Source organism: Pipistrellus kuhlii, unplaced genomic scaffold, assembly GCF_014108245.1.
Source record: "Pipistrellus kuhlii isolate mPipKuh1 unplaced genomic scaffold, mPipKuh1.p scaffold_m20_p_20, whole genome shotgun sequence".
In the NCBI taxonomy this organism is placed as follows: domain Eukaryota; kingdom Metazoa; phylum Chordata; class Mammalia; order Chiroptera; family Vespertilionidae; genus Pipistrellus; species Pipistrellus kuhlii.
In genome coordinates, this window is record NW_023425516.1 from 18,585,361 (window position 1) to 18,600,165 (window position 14,805).

At 41.7% G+C, this 14,805-nt stretch overlaps 1 protein-coding gene across 3 annotated transcripts in view; it reads right to left on the reverse strand.

Annotated features, from left to right (window-relative positions):
- Positions 1–7,232: 7,232 nt before the first annotated feature.
- The window catches only part of TTC28 (tetratricopeptide repeat domain 28), a 318,471-nt gene continuing 310,898 nt past the window's right edge, over positions 7,233–14,805 (reverse strand). For all 3 annotated transcript variants that reach the window (XM_036449589.2, XM_036449588.2, XM_036449590.2), the window contains 2 exons: positions 14,054–14,161; positions 7,233–12,685 (listed from right to left, as the gene is read on the reverse strand). In XM_036449589.2, the coding sequence (XP_036305482.1) occupies positions 11,061–12,685; positions 14,054–14,161 (1,733 nt within the window). In that variant the 3' untranslated portion in view covers positions 7,233–11,060. The remainder of the gene's footprint in view (positions 12,686–14,053; positions 14,162–14,805) is intronic.

The following is a 14,805-nucleotide window of genomic DNA, read 5'->3' on the forward strand; positions in this document are numbered from 1 at the left end:
TATGCATGACTCCCAGTTAAAAATATAATTTTTTTGTTGGTTAATTTTTTTTGAATATGTGTAGCTCTTTGCAATTATGTGGCAAGTAGCCTATGTATCGTTGCTCATCAATGCTGGTTGATAGCCATCTTATGCTATCAATGTGCTCAAGACTTGAGAATTCTGGGTAGACCTCCAGAGTTCTATGTAGTGCTCAAAATGTATTAAAGCTTTATCAGTTATTCAGATTTGGATGAATTATCAGTTTGGTCAGATTCCAGATGAAATTGATAGGTTTTGCTACTCTGTCAAAGTTAGCCAAATGTTTTAAAATTAATTGTCAATGCAGTAAAAGTTTATCTGATACTTGAGGCCTGGTGCATGAAATTCGTGCATGGGTAGGATCCCTATGCCTGGCTTATTAAGATCAGGGCCAATCTGCAGGGCAACCTGTGGGGCAATCGGGACCCCCTTGGCTGGCCGGGGGTCTGCAGGCTGGGGCAGCTCCTGCGTTGAGCAACTGCCCCCTGGTGGTCAGTGTGCCTCAAAGTGACTGGTTGTTCTGTTGTTTGGTCAATTTGCTTATTAGGCTTTTATTATATAGGATTGCCTGCATAGAGTTTCCTTATGAGTACATTTTTCAGAAAACATGTCTTAGCAATATTTTTATTTTAACCAATTTGGATGGAATTTTTCAACTTAGATTATTAACATTTTTCAGTTAAAACGTGTCAGACATAAAGGAAATAGCATAATGAAAAGCCATGTCTATCTACCATCTATCGTAGGAAATAAAACAATACAAATACAGTTGAAACTGCTGGTATATTCTTCCTACATTGTATTCTCTCCTCTTACTAGCCCTGTAAATTTGCTGTTATAATTCCCATGCATATCTGTAATAGATTATTTTTACTCATCATTGTTGATGAGGTTTATCCATGTTGCTATGTATAACTCTAGTTCATTCTTTTATCATCACTAAACATTTCATCATTCTCTTCTTGGCAGGTATTTAAGTTGATTTTAACATTTTGCTGTAATAATACCATATGGACATTCCAATAGGTCTCTTCTTGTACACTGTATGTGTTTTTCTAGAATATGTATTTATGAGTTAAATTGCTGAGTCACAAGGAATAAACATCTTACATAGTTGTTCTCAAATTACTTGCCAAAATGTTTATACAGTTCACAGGCCAGTGGTGTTGTAGAATGTCTTTCAGTTGAGTTTGATATTTCCTCATGATTAGATTCAGGTTGTACATCTTTGGCAGGAATATCACAAAAGTAAATGCTGTTATCTTCTCTGTGTAACCAATAAGGAACTTCATTTTAAAATAGCACATGATTCCAATTTGTCCTATTTCTAATTATGTTTATTTTGGTTGTTTTGTTAAAATGATGTTTGCCAGGCTTCTCTGGGGGTTTTCTCTTTGTAAGAGGTAAATATTTTGTGGAGAGGTGCTTTGAAACAATGTAAATATTCTATTCTCCACATCACTTCCAGCCACCTTGGAATAACAGGGTCCAGACTTCCCCTGAGCTCTTAAACAATAATGAAAACCTGACAGAATATGGGAAACAGTAGGTAGTTTTGAGACATTGGATACTAAGCAGTGCTAGATATTGATCTCTTAAATGCAGTGAGCCCCATGATTGCCCCTGCTTACTGCTAAGACCTCACCGCAGTGAAGGGAACTCATACAAGTTCAGTGGTCTCTGAGGCTTTAGGGAGGTCAATATGACTAGAATTCAAAGGACAGAGTACCAGAGAGGAGAGCGCTACATAGAACTCTGGAGGTCTACCCAGAATTCTCAAGTCTTGAGCACACTGGTGAGGAAACTACTAGAGACGGGATAGAAGCATCACAATGAACAGGCAGAACAATGTGTGGAGCTCACATGTATGAGAATAGGTCGTGTTTTTCTGTGTGTGTCTTATTTAAGGAATATTTTCTTTGAAATTATAAAAATATCTATACTAATAAAAGGGTAATATGTCAGTTGGTTGGGACGCTCTCACAGTAACAATCGAACAGCAGGCTGTGTGGGGTGACAAGGCCGGCAGATGGGTTAGTGAAGGATGACCAAATGACTGAACAGCAGGCTGTGTGGGGGACAGTCAGGCCAGCAGAAAGGGGCAGTGAGGGTCGACCAGGTCGGCAGGCAGAGGCAGTTAGGGGTGATCAGGCTGGTGGGGGGGGGGGGCAGTTAGGGGAGATCAGGCAGGTGATCAGTTAAGAGCTAGCAGTCCCGGATTGTGAGAGGGCTATCTGACTGGCAGTTGGACATACTCTGAGGGGTCCCAGATTGGAGAGGATGCAGGCTGGGCTGAGGGGAACTGTCCCCCTCCCCCTGTGCACAGATTTCATACATCAGGCCTCTAGTTCTTCCATAAACCTTATAAAAGTTATTTTCACATTTAAGGCTTTAATTCACCTGAAATTGATTTTTGTTTATGGGTAGAAGTAGGAATGCAGCTTATTTTCTTTTGAGATGAGTATATATTATGAAATGGGTTATAGCAGTATTATTAATTAGTTCATATTTTGATATATGAACTATTGTATTATTGATCTAAGAAACTGATCTGCAGTTTTCACTTCTATCAAGATTCCATATATCATGAGTCTAATTCTGAGCTTTCTTTTTCATTTCTGAACTAACATTACCATGCTGTCTTATTAACCATTATTTTTCATTCAGCCAGAATCTAGTCAGGAAAACAAACCTCTTTAAGTATTTCAAGCAAGAGCAGATTTAGTCTGGAGAATTAGGTGTTTACAAAAGTAGTAGCAGGCCTAGAGGGATAAAGGTTCAGGAAGTGACTGCTACTTCTCATATTTGCCACTAACTTTCAGGAAGTCAGGAAGGTGCAGAAACACAGAAAATCTCTGGAAATAATCAGTTGTCACCAATACTTAGGCTGGTGATTTACAGAAAACACCCGAAGGATGCTACAAGTCTCACATCTATCTGCTGAAGTCCATCAGGTATTTGCCAATCCTTGACAAAGGTGCAAAAGTGTACTTCTGCCTTCATTATATGAGTGTCTTTCATTGAAATCTAACCAGAAATCTGCTGGCAGAATCGAAGGAAATGTAGCCCCTGACATCCAGCCATGTGAGTAGAGGAGGGCAGGGAAGGGGCACAGGGCATGAATTGCCTCAGGCATCCTGGCACAGATTCTTATTAATTAGTCTCATTATCTGGTAGAACAGTACTCTCCCTCCCTGTACATCCCCTTCTCCCCTGCTCTTATTGTCATGGCTATTCTGAGTCCATTGCATTGCCATGTGAACTTTAAGATGATCTTGTTAAATGTTATGAAAAACTCAGGATTTTAATTGAACTTACACCTAGTTTTCAGACTGATTTTGGGTTCATTGACCCAGGAAGGAAGGCTCCAGCATGCAGCTGGAAGGCCCCAATCAGCCCTGATTGCCTGCCAGGCCTTGGGGCCCTATCCATGCACAAATTTCATGCAGCAGGCCTCTAGTATACAAATAAATTTCTTTATTCATTTGCTGTCATTTGTATCCTCAGTTTACCTGATTCTGTAGCCTTCTTCCCTGCTCCAGTTCTAACTTCTTTTATACCATAGATTCAGACATCCACAACTAAGACCATTAAATCAAAAGGGGAAAAAGTCTCATTTAAGTTATCCCAAGTGGCCAGTAACTGAACATGGAACTGTAGAGTGGCCTGAAACTTGTCTACCCCCGGGACTTCCTTTGTTTCTCTGAAGGGGACTTTGCATCTGTTCTTCTCACCTTTCTCTACTGCTGGCTTCCTCTGCTCACTCAGTTTCTGCACCTCTATAGTGCTGACTGCACATACCCAATGCTCGTCCCACTGGCCTCAGTTTTCATCATTACCTTTTGGCTTTCACTTCAGCTGCAAAGACCTGATCTAGTCAGGATTCCCTGGATTGGGTTCAGGAGAAAAGGAATATGATTGCAGGGACTTTTCCTAAAGTGTTTGTTGCCCTCCTCTGGCCTAGTCGGCTGCAGCCAGGAGAGTAGGTTCTTCCACATGAAACACCACTGTTTCTGAGTGCTGTCTCATCCCTCAGGCCTGGGCTAAGGCAATTCGGGACACACACGCGCGCGCGCACACACACACACACACACACACACACACACACACACACGACATTCTCACTCTTCAAGCTGTGTGAATAGTGTGTAATATAGGAAAGAATTATAGCTAATTAAGGGAAGTGCATCAGCTTACTTTTATGGACTTCTTAACACCTACTTTAACTTTCTGCTTATTTATCTTTTATTGGGAATATCATATATCACAACAAACCCTCAGCTAATATTTATTGAATGAATTTTGAAATAAATAAGAACTGCCTCTTTTTGCATTTTGGGTTCAAAAGAAAACAGCTGCACTTCAGAAAGCTCTGTATCTTCTATAATAATGAAAGTGTAATATGCTAATTAGACCGGACATCCGTCCAGGGCTGCTGCTCGAGGGCCAGGGCAGCTGCTAGGGCTTCTGCCTCGGCCCTTGGAGCCCCTTGCACAAATTTCGTGCATCGAGCCTCTAGTAACTCTATAAAAAAACAAAACAGATTTCGGCCAAATGCTGCTGGGCAGATTAGAAATCAAATTCATTTACCTGCATTTACCTGTCCCAATTATTTAAAAGGGTAAACTCTGAGTTCTTTTGGGATCTAAAGTTATTTAAGAATTTTAAAACTTTTTATTTAATATAAGTATATTGAGAATATTGATATCTTTAAGAATATTATTGTTCCCTAGAGCCCAAATGCACAATTACTATCCGTTTAATAAATATTTTGAGATTGGATGTAAATTCATTTGAGAGACAAACTGTTTTTTTAATGCCTACATGTCCTTTAATGTATTTGGACCCAGATGTTTTGGCCTCATTTGCTGAAGTGGATACAGCATTAGCCTGTCAGTTTCCTGCTGTTTGCCATTATTTAGTGTTATTAGAGGCTGTAAGCATGCATACTCTGGGAAAGTTGAAGAAAGGCTTTAAATTGAGAAAAGTACCAAGTTGTGATCCCTGTCCAGAAATTCTGAGATTAAAAATAAAGTGACTATAAATAAAACATTAGAATATTAACATTAAAAAGCAGCTGTAGTAGCTCAGAGCAGTCCTGCTTATATGTTTTTTGTATTAACTATCAGTTGAGGTCCTCAAGCACATAACCAAATCTTCATTAAGAGCCATTCTCTCCTTCCAGGGAAGCATCTAACACAACATGTATTCCACAATTGGCTATGCAAATTCTTTAGCAATAATAGAGAACATAAATTGTGTTTCCTAAGGTAATAGGGACTGCGCTATAGTGCTCATAAATCCTTGCAAAGCTCTGTGCTAACCTTGCATCCTTCGATTTGCTCTATGGATTATTGAACTACAGTCGGTTTCTACTTTAATAGTAATAGCAGGATGTAGTTCTTCTATTGTTTCTTAAGAAATGGTAGAACTGCTTGGAATTTCCTTTACATTGATATACATATTTCATTGTGCTTGTAATAGTATAATAGATTTGCTTCTTGTCTAGTTACAGTGTAAACCATAGAATTCAGCCACTCCAGTTTCAGGGAAGTAATGTTTTCCATAATTTAACACTTATTGTTTTCCATATATAAATGTGTTTATAGCTGCCCCTAGGGCCAGAGCTCTGCCCAGTATCTAACACTAGGTCCACATTCAATCTGTGTTTTTTCGTTTTAAAAATACAGGGATTGAAGGGCCAATGTTTTTTTAGGATTTTTGTTTAGGTTAATAAATGAAATGGGCTTTTTATTTTATTTTATTTTATTATTATTGATCTTAGAATTAAGAAAAGTATCATGAAATTTGAATATTTTTTCTTTTCTTAAACAATTTTAAAAGATAGAGATTAGCTGGTCTTATTTGGTGAAATACATGTAAAACCATGTGGGCCTGTAATTTTGGAAAGTTGGATAATGGGCAAGGAATTGTGATTACCATTTCAGTTTTATGGGCTTTTGGTTTCTCTACATTTTCTTTCTTCCACCAGAACTTTTAATAATTTTATCCTAAAAGTTTATATAATGGGATTTATCTCTGTATATTGCTAATGATGCTTTTCATTTATACTTTTTAATGTTGTTCTTACCTCCACTCCCACCCTGCATCTGTCTCAGTTATCCCATACTTAACCAACCCAGCCCGTCTTAGTTGGCAGAGCCCAGGCTGGGCTGCCATAAAGGAGGAGCCCCACAATTCAGAGGGAGGCTGGGAACATGAGGGAACACCTGTGTGTTCCATCTCTATGCCACTAAAATCCCCCCACCTCGACTTCTTTACCATGATACAAGCAAAACACTTTTATTTCTGAGTCCATATCTGACCCTTAAGAGCATGTAGCATATTGCTATTGCTTGTCATTCTCCTTTTTAACTAGTTCACTGAAATTTATGATTATTGGTCATTTTTCTTACATCTTATTTTGTATTTGTCTTGCTTTTAAAATAGTTTTTGTTGTTGTTGCTACCTCCTTTTTTCTATTTCTTTAGATCAATCAAGTTTTAAAAGCTTCACTCATTTTTCATCCCCTAAATAATTCGGAAGTATAGCCATCTATTTCTATTTTTGTGGGTGGTATTTTGTACATTGTAAATTATGTACATTTAATTTACTCTAAAAAGTATCCTACTCGTCCCAAATAACCTGTAATATTTTAACTTCCTTGTTTTACATGTTATCATCTAGTATTTTAATTTTTTATTGTTACCCAAATAAGACAGTACTCTGTTTATACAGTCAATATTTGTTTTGATTTATTCACATTTACCTAGTTCTTTGTTCACTAGTCCTTCATGCTTCTCAGACTTTCACATGTAAGGATGTTTTCATTCTTTCTGAAATACTTTCCTTGGAAGTTTCTTTAGATATAGGGATCTGGTTGTAATGAACTCTGATTTGTTTTGTCTAAACACTTAATATAACTAGAATTTTCTGGTCCTCCAACTATGATCACAGAAGATCAGAAGCATTTAGCATCTAAAGAGCCACCCACTAACAGATACCTAGTGTCTTGGGGCTAGAGAAGCCTGCATGCAGATTGGCCTGCTGTCCACTCTCTTCCTGGCCAATGTGAGGGTCCAGCGTATTTACAAAGATAAACCTCTAGACAGAGATACATGCTTATTGACACATGACCACTCTGTGCACTGCAAAGACACTTAGAAAGTATGGAATGTATATAAAAAGTGATTCAGATACAGCGCTTGAAACCGAGGGAACTCATGCTTTAATAGACACTGAAATCACAAAAGAAGGCCAAGTGCCTTAGCAATCTCAATAAAAATATGAAGTTCTTTTTACATGATAAATTTCATAATATAAAAAGTTTAATGCCATCTGGAAACTGTAATTTACAAAAATGTCCACATAGGCCAAAGATGGCTAACTCTGCATACAACGGGTGTGAGTGCCAAGTGGGGAAGGGATCTGTGGAAGGGAGAGATGACCACATGTGTCCTTACATGGAATATCTTTGAAGGATCTGGTACAAACGAGGACCCAGTTCACAAACCACATATACAATCATTTTAGATAAAACAACAAAATATGTGATGAAATATTATACAATTTTCACTTTCTGCCTACTTACTAAAAAACCAGATTATCGGGTGGTATTTTTTCCAGCCTGAAGTGAAACTAACGAAGTGACAGTTCCCCTTGTGGTGGGAGGTGGCGGGACAGGAGGCACCATACTGAGACTTGCTCACCTACTGAGAGTCACTGGGACAAGGTCAGGAGAGGGACAGTGTGTGCAGCACCTGGTCTGCTGAGACCCAGCGAGTATCAGTGTGAACCATAATTTTTTTCAAATGGATGGAGGTGAGAATTTTTTGATTTTACTACACACTAATGTAAATTCTAGTAGCTAATTGTGTCTTGGTATTTTGACTTAGTTAAAAGGCAAAGTAGTTAAGTAGTTCACTGGTGAGAATTAAGGTAGACTATACTACCTTGCTTTGTGGTCATACCAAGGTTTCTAGGAAAGGGAGATTTTATTGCTTGTGTTCAGTGTATTTGCATCTGATGAATATATAGTAGGGGCAGGGAATTCCAGTTTCCTGAGCTGAAATCTAATTGTATCCAATGGGATTTGCATATGGAGAAGAAAAATTTTTGTAAATTTTACTCATATCCATGGACTCCTTCCAAAGTGAAGCAAAAAGCCAAAGACTGCATGGAGCAGTCATTCGCTTCTCACCATGTGACTCAGAGTTCTCATGAAAGCCAATCGATTTTGTCTGTAATCTGACAATTCCCCTTGATTGTAGAATCAACACATTATTCTAATTGTGTTTTCTGTTATCTATACCAGGCGTCGGCAAACTTTCTTAAAAGGCCAGGTATTTAGATATTTTAGGCTTTGTGGGCCAAGAGGAAAAAATCAAGAATATTATGTGGGTATTTAGATAACTATTTAAAAATGTAAAATCCATTCCTAGCTCATGGCTATAAAACAAAACAAAACAAAAAAAAAAAAAAAAAACAGTAGGCCTCTGACCAGATTTAGCCTGTGGGTTATAGTTTGCCAACTTTTGAGCTGTACAAAGAAATCTGTGAATTACCCAATCCCACAATTTTTAAGTGCACACTTTTTTTTTCCTCAGTGTAGCCTGAAAAATTCACTCTGATTTTACATCCATTTTATTCCTGTAGAAAAACACCAAGAGTGACAGTAAACATAAAGAAGCAATGATTCTAGCATGATTTTTTGTTTGGTCCTATTATTTCATCATCTCAGCTTTCCCTCATTGTAGTTTATATCCAGAACAACAACAAAAACCACATATACCATTTGGCTTTTCAACATGAAACCTGTAACAATGTACATAGGACTGAAACCAAGTTAGGGTCCAGGAATTCTCCTCGCTGGCTCGCTAACCACAGGCAGCAGTGTGGTGTGGTGGAGGGCATGAGCTAGAGGTGGGCAAATGGGGCAGCAGCCTTGTCCTCATGGACAGCTCAGACCCCAGGCCTTTTGTCCAGGGCTCCTTGGCACTTGGGAAAGAGGCTGAGATTTGCTAAGAAAGGAACAGCCCAACTATCTACATATAGATTCAGAAATTTACTTTGAGGTTTAGTTTTCATAATTGAGAACCTGATTTTATTATCTAATGCACAGTGCTATACACTTGGCTTTCATTTGCTACACTAGTACTTTTATTACCACTTGCTATTTTTCCTACTGACATAAAGATAACCTTATAATTGCTCGCTTCTTTATAAAGTTATTTCTCTTCCAATATTAGATCAGGGTTAGACTGGGACAGCCTTATTGTTTGCTTTGTGGGCATGGCTGTTAGGTTAAATGCAAAAACCTCTATGACATAGCAGAGAATAATTAACACAAATTGAATAAATATTATCCATTCCTCTTTTCAGAGTACACTGAGGGAACAGGGCAAGTTGTCAGTGTATGTTTATAAAGTGAGATCCTACCCAAGGTTAAAAACTCTCCCTGTGGGACTTGATGTTCCTGTCCTCTGCCAGGGCCCTCATGTCCACTCCCTCCCTGTGCTGCTGGTGCCCCGGGGAAGCTCACCTTTGTGTGATACACATATATCCTCAGAGTGCGGATGGCAGGCTTTTCATTTTAGAATTACCTAAGAGAGGCTTTAAATTCTCCAATTCAACTTAGTCCCGAGAGGACTTCCAACATTTCATTTCTTTATTCAGATATGTTAAAATGTCACCCCTCTCTAGACTTATTTTGTCTCTTCCCAGCTGGCGACACCTTCAGAGATGTGTGTTTCCCTATTCAGCAGTGTTTGGATGTAAACCCCACCGAAGGCCCTGCTTCTCAGGCTGTGGACCTTCTGTAGGAGCAGAGGGGGCTTGTCCTTCAGCCATAGGAGCAGGGGCTCCGGTCACAGCTAAGATGAGAGTCCCTGTGGGCTCACAGACATGGGATGCTGGGATTGTGGGAACCTGGCAACAGAGTTAGAAGTGGTTTTAGAGGCCTGGAGATGGGAAAAGATAATAAAATTAAGCAGCTAATAAAGTGAATAGGAGCTGGAAGGCTAGATTCTGGTTAAATCTAGTTAGCCAGAGGATTTTTTTTTTCTTTTTCTTTTTCTTTTTTGCTTATAAGGAAACTGAATAACTTCAGTCTTTCCACCCCAAAGCTTGATAATTACTTATTGATGACTATTCAAAATTTGACATTTTAAAAAACTTTCTAAGAGCTTTTAAAAATAATAGCTATAAGTGCAAAGTACTATTGATAATAAAACCAAGTTGTTTATCCACATACAAAAAAGTCAGTAATGTTTTAAAAGCACAAAGTTGCATTTTTAAATTGCAATTGCATAGTTCTGAAATGCCTGGATAAGAGTTATATAAATTTTTTTTAAAAATTCAAGTTTGGTTGACATTGGGCCCCAAGGGTATTTGTAGAGCTCAACAAAACCAAGTTCAGGATGGAAACGCTGTTTTGATGTGAATTATTGCATTGTTACTGTGATGTTACAATATCATGAGACCAAAACTGCTACAATTTAAAATCATTGGCATTTTTTAAACCATTATTCTGTTTTTGGCTAATATAACATTTTCATGTAGAATTCAAGTTAAGAGAGATTTTATATATCCCACCCCCAGCCAGCACCTGAAAGCCTTAAAAAACCTCTATTTGTATTTGTATTTCTGTGTATAAAAGGTACTGCATATATACCTCTTAGCAAAATATGTGCTCCCTTTCCTTTCCCCACCCCAGAACCCTGGCCATTTTTAATACAAAAAACCTGTTGAAGAATCACATCAAAGATGAGAAGCAGAGAGTTCAAGGTAAACATTTGGTGAAGTGTGGAGAAAATTCCATGAGCCTCCTGTACCAATCCCACAGGAGCCCTGGCTTTTGGTGAACCTGGCCCAGGGAAGCACCATGTGTGTGTGTGTGGTGATGTCCGGGCGTGGCGGTGCCCTTGCCTGGAGCGCACCCTTTGTGAGAGAGGTGACCGACTGCACTCAGACAAGGAGTAGGCAAGCGAACGACAGGTCCTCTGCAGGCTGCTGCCCTGAGTCCCGGGCACAAAGATGCCTTAGCATTTAGAGGAAGGAAAAAACCTTCCTGGGGACAGAAACTTGTAGCCATTGCCGGAAGGAAGTCTCAAAGGGCGTGTGGGGGCTGCAGCAGGAGGGCCGGCGGGTGGTGGCAGCGTGCTCAACGTGGTGGCCTCGCCGCGCCAGTGTCCGTTGGGAGGGGCTTTCTGTGGTTCTCTGTGTTGTTGCAAAGACAGCTCCTTGAGTTCAAGCTTGTCTACGCCTTCCTCCTTCTTGTTGTGCCGGGGTGACAGATTTAACAGACTGAGGACATCTCTTTTGGAAGTCATCGTTCCAGGGGCCCCCCGGAATATTTTCATGGGTCCTGTGGAATGCTGGGGTGTGCTCTGCCAGAACATCTTCAGGTTGTGCACAGCCTGCACCTTTTCATCAATGGCTGCCATTTTCAGTTTGTCAATGTCGGGGGCATCAGCTGGACTCGAGCGAGCGGAACCAGCTGAGGAATAGGAGAGAGCTGGGGACGGTGCACTACCAGCAGGAGAGTGGTGGCCTGAGCTGGGGGACATGTTCCTTGGCGATTTGGAAATGTGGGCACTGTAAGGAGAGCTGGGATACTTCAGTTTAAAGAGAGGCTGGTCGGTCAGGGAAGTCTGGGAATCAGAGCCGGGAGACGGGCGGCCACTGTGCTGGCTCGGGCTGTCTTTGATGGACGCCTCCAAGGTGGTGGGGCTGCTGTATCCTGAGCTCACCTTGGGCAGGGATGAGCTTCTGGCCGGGGGCTTTGGTTTAACAGTAATTGGTGATGGCTGACTCTTCTGATGGGAGAGGGTAGGCCTGCTGAACGCACTTGTTTCTGATGCTCTGAAGACGGCAGCGTTATTTGGCATGGAAATGCCATCTTCTGGGTTATTCTTGCCGCTCTGACTGCCACCCCTCTGAAGACGTTCCACTGCAATAAGATGACTTTGTGTCTCCTCTAGAATTTTCTGGGCCAACTCTTGTGGATCCAGCTTTGGGTTGCTTTCTTCTTGGGATTTCACAGTGCTATCTGTTTCTGTGCTAGACTGGTCTGATTCTCCTGTATCTGAACTTGCTAGTTTTCCAACCTTTTGGAAGGGTGAGTTTGGGCTGGGAATCAGAGTCATTTTAACTGGAGAATTTGGAGTGCTTATGCTCCCCTTGGAGCTTATAGAAACTTTCACACCTCCAGTTGTCCCTACTCGGGACTGTTTGTAATCTGGTGAGAAGCGTGTCTTTCTGTTTTCTTGGTAGGCTGCCAAAGGCTCAGTGCTAATGATGGAAAACCCTTCATATTCTTCTTCATCTTTGCTGCCTGGAGGGCGGGTCTGGTGGGATAGCTGGCTCCGAGGCAGGGTGGATCGCTGTGGGTAAGCATTCTTGGACCTGTCATAGTCCTGCCGTCCTCGGGGACCTCCACCTTCTGACCCACCCTCAGGCTTAGAGACAAAGCTCATTGAGGAGGCGATAGAGCTCAGACTGTACACAGAGATGGCGTCCGAAGCGATGCTCTCTGCCCCGGTGGGAGAGAAAGGAGGGTGCTGGTAGCCCAAGGGCAGGGCATTGGAGACAGACTGGGCAGAGGCCAGGGACTCCAGGGAAGACGAGCTGTCAAGGCTGAGGCGCTTGGGCAACTCAGTGGAATCTAAGACAAAACGTATGTACCCAGAGGGCAGTTAGAATTCTATATGGCTTTTTGATTCTATATTGATTGTTTTTCTTTCAGAACCACAAGCATCTTTATATGCATAGAAGCTAGTAAAGAATTATACAAATGCTACTTATATACAACTTGAATTCATCTTGTAATTCTGAAAAACACAGTCCTGTTGGGAAAAGAACATCTTACATAGGGACAGAAACACCCTAGGAGACCCCGCCGCAACCACCATGCACTTTCCACTCTGCTCCCTATCTCTTGGGACCCCCACATCTGCTTCCTGTCTGACCCACACAGCTGGTGGGCAATCTATGATGTCCCCTGTCCTAGAACCAATCTCCCTACCGCTGCACATTTCAGCAGCCTCCTCTTCTCCCACTTTCTCTTAACCAAGTCCACTCAGTTTTTTGTCCTCCCAGTTATCGTAAAGGTCACCAATAACGTCCATGCTACTACATCCATGTTCTCTCCTCAGGTCTGCAGTCAATGGCACCCTGCCTTCTCTGATGATTCCTTCCCAGGCCTCTCCTCATCTTTGTGACCTTTGATCTCTGGCATGTCACAGTCCACTTCCCTTCAGACCTGTATGCACACATGCATCTCCACCATAGCCTCTCCCTGAACTCTAAAGCTGCCTATGTATGTGTCTAATGGAGACTTCAATGAGTATGTCCACTCTAGCCTGGTGGCTCAGTTGGTTGGAGCATCATCCTGTACACCAAAAGGTTTGCAGGTTCAATCCCAGGTTGGTGCACATACGGGAAGCAACCAATTGATGTTTCCCTCCCTCTCTCCCTCCCTCTCTCTCTCTCTCCCCCCAATCAATAAAAAACATACCCTTAGGTGAGGATTAAAAACAAAATAGAGTACGTCCAAGATGAAACTCAAACTCATTTTTCCTGCTACTTTCAAGGTTTCAGCAAAATAGTCTCTTCTGGTAGTTGCTCCAAAAACACAGGGTATCACCTTTGATGACTCTCTCTGTCTGACAAATTCTTCAGTAGATCCTGTTGGTTCTGCCTTCAAACCATGGCTACCTTCCGAGCCAGCATTTCGTCTTCACTTTGTAGGCAGGTGTCCCGCCACTCCTCCCTATTCTGTCTGCTCTACGGCCTTTGTTTCACTTTGTAGTCCAGTATACTCTGCTAGTTTTCTTCATAGCACTTGTCAGCAAATCATCTAATATACTACATGTATTTTAATTGCATGTTCCATAAGAGCAGGGAGTTTCTTTTCTGCTCTTGAACAGACCCTAACACATGCAAAAATGTTTCTTCACATTTCTCTCCCCTTCCTAAAATGTCACTAGATGTGCTTGTGTCTGACCCCAGGGGCGCTGGGCGGAGCTCTTACCAAAAAGGGCGAGCAGGGACTGGAGTGCAAAGTGCATGGTTCTTCGACTGGCTTGTTTCCCAGTTTTCAGGATTACTTCCTCTTGACCAACTTCACAGAGATCAAAACCTAGAGTAACAAAGAGTATAAACATCTGCTTCCTTAGGGAAGATTCCATATCCTGAAAAGGATGAGAGCTGTACAGCTCCTCATACAATGTCATGGGAACCCCCGCAGACCCCTCCGCAGGCACCCTGCCTGGGACTTCCAAGTCCCTTCGGAGAGCACTGGCTGCTTTCCTGCCTGCACTGCCTTCTTGAGAGCTGAGGGTTGGAACTAGTAAAGCTCATTAACCTTTGTTTTCTCCATTCTTTTGTAGAACAGTCCACTTAAAGGAGTCAGTCTGGGACGAAAACTGGCCACTCCCTGGCATTGGGTCTGGAATGCAGAACTGGTGCATGGGAAGGTGGGAGCTTCTCAGTGGCAAGGACGTTATCTTCATACGTGGTCAGCGTCTGCTGCTGCGGGCTTTGGAGTGAGCTGTGATGGTGAAGAATCTGAACCTGTCTCTCGGCTGAACCACCCTGCAGGGACTCCACTCTGCCAAAGCCCGAGGGACTGCTCCCCGAATCTAAGGGTCTGAGACTTGGAGCACAACAAAGAGCATGAGCCTCCTGAGCAAGAGGTTGACTGAGCCATTGCCACAGCACTCCAGCTTCTTAAGAGATGCTGCAGAGGCACCCAGTGCATCGCCCCAGGAAGAACTCAGGAGG